This window comes from Nansenia antarctica (assembly GCF_963989245.1).
Source record: "Nansenia antarctica genome assembly, chromosome: 6".
Taxonomy (NCBI): Eukaryota; Metazoa; Chordata; class Actinopteri; order Argentiniformes; family Microstomatidae; genus Nansenia; species Nansenia antarctica.
The window spans coordinates 68,020,903-68,025,902 of NC_137676.1; the positions used below are offsets into that span (position 1 = coordinate 68,020,903).

The following is a 5,000-nucleotide window of genomic DNA, read 5'->3' on the forward strand; positions in this document are numbered from 1 at the left end:
GAGTGCGAGAGCCTTTATTTTGCACAACCTGCATGTTTTTCTATGCGTCAGATTGCTATTGATTTCCTGTTTTATAATGTATGATCATGTTTCAATAAAATGTTAATGTTCTCTGTTGAATACAAAGTGTGTGTGTTTTCTTGGTTGTCTTCAGTGGGTTGAACACATGGTTTGTTTTTATGTTTATTCTGTCAGTTCAGTTCCACTCATTTCTACCCCCCCCCAACCACACACACACACACACACACACACACACCACTAATTCAAGCGTCAGACCAGGATGAAAAGAGTATATGCAAGATTATCTTTTTTATTAGAAAGTCATTCATTCAACATATTTGAAGTGCATTACATATATAAACACTTTGTATAGGGATAATTAACAGGATATTGTTTTCATCTCAACGGCAGTCCATACACATCCCTCTTCGATGACTCCATCACGGCCCTGTGATGTCGTGGTCGTATTTACACAGTGAAGTGAAGTCAGTCGAGTCTGAGGTCTATCTCCTGGTTCATCCAGTTTGGGACTTTGTGACAGGAAACACCACTGGCCTCAATGGTAGAGGAGGCCGTGGGAAAGAGGGTGCGGGGAGTGGCGGCGGGGGGCTGGATCTCTGTGAGGAAGTGGTCCTAGTGGGCCACAGTTTCTGTCCAGAACCCTTGAAACACCCCCCGACACACACACATCTTCTCAGGGTTCAATTTGCTGTGTGTCTCCCATTGTTTGAGTCTATGTCTCCTCTGGTGTGTGTGTGTCTTCTCTGTTGGTGACACTTTGGGAATGTGTGTGTGTGTGTGCGGTGGGGGTGGGGTCTGAGGGCCACGTTTCAGTCACAGAGGCTTCAGCTCCACGTCCGTCATCTTCCTCTCTCTCACTTTCTTCACCTCCGTTTCCACGTTCACTCCTGTAACAGCAGAAATAACATTTAGAGTCAGTGGAACAGTTTCAGTGTAGCACACCGCTGATGGGGAACTGTTTCAGTGTAACACCCTGGTTCTGAGTGTGTGTCAATGTTCTGTCTGTGTTCTCTCTGGAGTGAATGACTGTGTGTGTGTGTGTGTGTGTGTGGAGGGGGGCATAGGGGTGAGAGGGCAGTGACCCTCAGCTTAAACAAAGGCACATAGAAAACGTTTAAAGCACAGAACCCCCTCTCACACACACACACACGCCACTGCTCTCTCTCTACTCTAAACGACCACTCATGCACACTTCTATCACTCCCCACCCCTCCTCTCCTTCGTTAGTGAGATTTATGTCTGAGCTCGTTTTTTCTGTCCAGAACCCCCGCTGTGTAAGAATACACACCTCTGGTGCTAATGACTCACTCACACACACACATTTTAGCTGCCACCTGCCACCACTTTAACCTGTTTCTCTGTGCCGTGTATCAGAGGTTCTGGATAGCTCATAATCCAACCCTAATGATCTCTCACACAGACACACACACACAGACACACACACGCACAGATACACACTGTTGGTGATCAGGCTGGGTAAGAGATGTGTCTGTATTTGCCCCCTACCCCCTGTGGAGCAGTAACACTGTTCACACACTTGGGGAGAGAGTCTGTATGAGAGAGTGTGAGAGACGGAGATGTGTGTGTGTGTGGAGCGGTAACACTGTTCACATTGAGAGTGTGTGTATGAGAGAGTGTGAGAGACGGAGATGTGTGTGTGTGTGTGTGTGTGTACCTTAGGGGAAGGGCACTCTGGAGTGGAGGGGCATGCAGCGTCTGTAGGCGCAGTGATGTCTGTGAAACCTCCGTCGAAAGGGCATGGCCTCTGAAAACACAAACACAACGAAGGTTAGAACTGCTGCCATATTGAATGATGCAATCTGATGGAAAAAATGATCATGCATGAAATACAAATAATTCCCTCACTGTTTAGGATTATGATGATATAAAGTGACAGTAGGCCTAACACTGAGTCAAAAGGGGAGGGGGTTTCAAATGAGGCTTGACCACCAGCACACATGCCGATTCCCACTCACGCGTAATGTAGAACCGGTGTGTAGTCTGACCAAGGAAGAAACTAGAGGCCAGATGAAGCCGACACACAGGACTAGGGCTACATTTACATTTACATTTTTGGCATTTAGCAGACGCCTTATTCTAAAGCCACTTACAATCAATAAATTTGAATACTAAGCATGTGAATCATCAATCCACCATTCGTTGCAGGAAGAGTAATCTAGCTCGGGCCCGGGGCCACTGATAGAAGGAAAAACCTTCTCCCTATCGCCTTCTACTAAAACCTTATTTTTTTATTTTATTTTATTTTTTACTGGAGAAACTGAGAAACAGTACAAGGGGGGCAATAGAAGTTCTTAGGGACACAGTAGAGGGGAAAGCGGGTGTCTTTAGGAGACGTAGTGGTGAGGGTCAGAAGATGTCTCAGGAGGAGCAGTTAAGATGTAACCTGAAGAGATGGGTCTTCAGTCTACGACGGAAGATGGATCCCTGTGGGCTGCCAAGTAATTTCAGGTAGGCTAGTACTACATTATTACAAAACCGTGGCGAAGTCGAAATGGTCGTTTTACGCATTTACCTGTGTGACAACGAGGGGCCATTACCTGTCCCAAGGACGTTGGTAAACCGGCTGTGCACCTATAAAGCCATACGACCAATTTTAAACCCAGTGATTAAAGATAAGTAGACCATGCCACCTTCCTTTATGGCCGAGAGGAACGTGAGGCCGGCTAAATTGATTGTTTTAAACCTCCGTAATAAACCAAACCGTTACTGCTGCTACCCGGCGCAGTTCCCACGAGTCAAGCACAGGAAGAGATAAAAACTACCGGATGACTTTATGACCGAGAGCCCCCCCTCCTCCCCTCCTCTCTGTCCCCTACTATCATCCCCCTATATTCCTCCTATTCCTCCTCCCCCCCCCCTCTCCAAAAGTATAGGTGCTCCCTCCCGCTCCATGTCATGTTAATCAGACTGGCGCATTAGCACTGCGTTAAACACCATCATTAACAATGGCAGGAGCGTCGTGGGACGGACAATAGACCGGTGGGACAACTGCTGTGCCCCGACGGCGGTCCCCCGGTCTCCCTCCCTCACTCAATCTCTCTCTCTCTCTCTACCCCCCTCTCCCTCACACAGCTGTCGGCCTCCCTCTCCTCCATCTCGGCAAAAGAGCCTTCTGGCACATTAAGCCTAGTCACCTGGCTGCACCGGTCGTTCAAAGCCACCCCTCATAATACACACACACACACACACACACACACACACACACACGGCCCCTGTAAAGTGCCAGGACCCCGAAACGGCTCTGGTAAATGTCTGCGCGCTTTCGCCATGCAGGCCCCGTCTCATTACCGCTAATCAAAGTGCGCACAAATCACTGGGAGATGTCGCGTAACGGGACAGGGCGCGTGTTTAAACCGGCACCACACGCGGCTCCTGCAACCTAACACAGAATGTACCTCTCGGAGGGTAACGTGAGACGGGAAAGGCAAAATGTGCCCAGAAACATGAATTACACCTCGCATGATTACACATGATACATGTGTTGCACTTTTGGTGGAATCTGCGCGCTCCGGAGCTCCTGTGGCGCGCAACGGTTTTCCGTTTGGCCCTAGGTTTGGCCCTAGGTTTGGTCCTAGGTTTGTGCTGATGCTAAAGATGCTTCACAATGCGTTCCTCCTCGTCTGGGTTCCTGCTTTTTAATGAATGATGGTTGTTCTTGAGATATGGTTAGTGTGCTACGGTGTACTAGTGTGCTACGGGCTTTACACACGTTGTTCTTATGTAAATATAACTGTTCTCTCTCTCTCTATGTGCTGACATAACACCAATGAGGTGTGTGATGTATCGACTAAAGCATTGAATGACAATAATGAATTCATAATATGATCGTTTGTACAAACAAACAACAATGGACCTTGTATAATATATCTTGCATGTCTTATGTCAAATATAATTAGAAAATGGCATCAAAATGAAAAATAAATGATCGTGATCTCACTTTTCTTACCTCTGGGTCTGGGAGCTGCAGAGACGGATCCTAGCAGGGCTGCCAACAGCAGGACCAGGTAGAGCAGGTTGAGGATCCTCATGGCTGTGTAGTCGTGGCTGACCCCGGGTCACGGGTTACAGGCTATAGGGTTGGGGAATCAGTCCGTAGTAGAAAGCCTTTGCTGGCTGGCTGGCTGGCTGGGTGGCTGGTTGGCTGGTGGCTAGCTGGCTGGCTGGGTGGCTGGCTGGCTGGGTGTCCAGGGAAGTGATGCTCCTCTTTTTCCGCTGAGTGTCTCTCGCTGTTGGTCCCCCTGCTCAATCTGTCTCTCTCCTCTTCTCTTTCTCTCTCTTTCTGTGTTTGTCTCTCTTTCAACCCCTCCTCTGTCTCCTCTCTCTCTTTTCTCCAGGAGAGATCCAGCAGGCCGCGGGAGAGTCAAACACACTCCACTCTTCTTTTCTCTCCTCTGTAGACAATCGGTCTGTCCCTGTGGAATGTGTGTGTCCAGAGTCTGTGTGTGTTTGTGTGTGTGTGTGCCCAGTGTGATTGTCTCTGTGACTAAGAGCAAAGTGACAAAGCTACCCCTCTACCCCCCCTTTATACAGCCATCAGAGGGAGGGGGTGTAGTGGCCCTACCCCACCCCCGACACACACACACACACACACGCAACCCCAACCCCAACCCACACCCACACCCACACACACACACACACACACACACACACACACACACACACACACACACACACACTCACACACACACACACATGCACGATGTCTCACACACACAAACCAACCTGCACATATTGACCCCACATGTAGAGGGTAATACAAGTGACAGGAAACCCCCCCCTAACAGTCTCTTTAACACACTCTATACTGCCTCACCATGTGTGTGTGTGTGTGTGTACGTGCGTGCATGCATGCATGTGTGTGTACTTGCATGCATGTGTGTGTGTGCATGTGCGTCTGCATGAGAGAGAGTCTACTAAGGAGGAAGTAAGGTCCAAAATGTGTGTGTGTGTGTGTGTGT

General features: G+C 48.7%; 1 protein-coding gene across 1 annotated transcript; it reads right to left on the minus strand.

Annotated features, from left to right (window-relative positions):
* Positions 1 to 1,697: 1,697 nt before the first annotated feature.
* Positions 1,698 to 4,070, minus strand: apela (apelin receptor early endogenous ligand; the record flags this gene model as incomplete). Its single annotated transcript, XM_080534807.1, has 2 exons — positions 1,698 to 1,786; positions 3,989 to 4,070. 2 exons carry the CDS (start codon positions 4,068 to 4,070, stop codon positions 1,698 to 1,700), a joined length of 171 nt encoding a protein of 56 aa, XP_080390933.1.
* Positions 4,071 to 5,000: the final 930 nt, after the last annotated feature.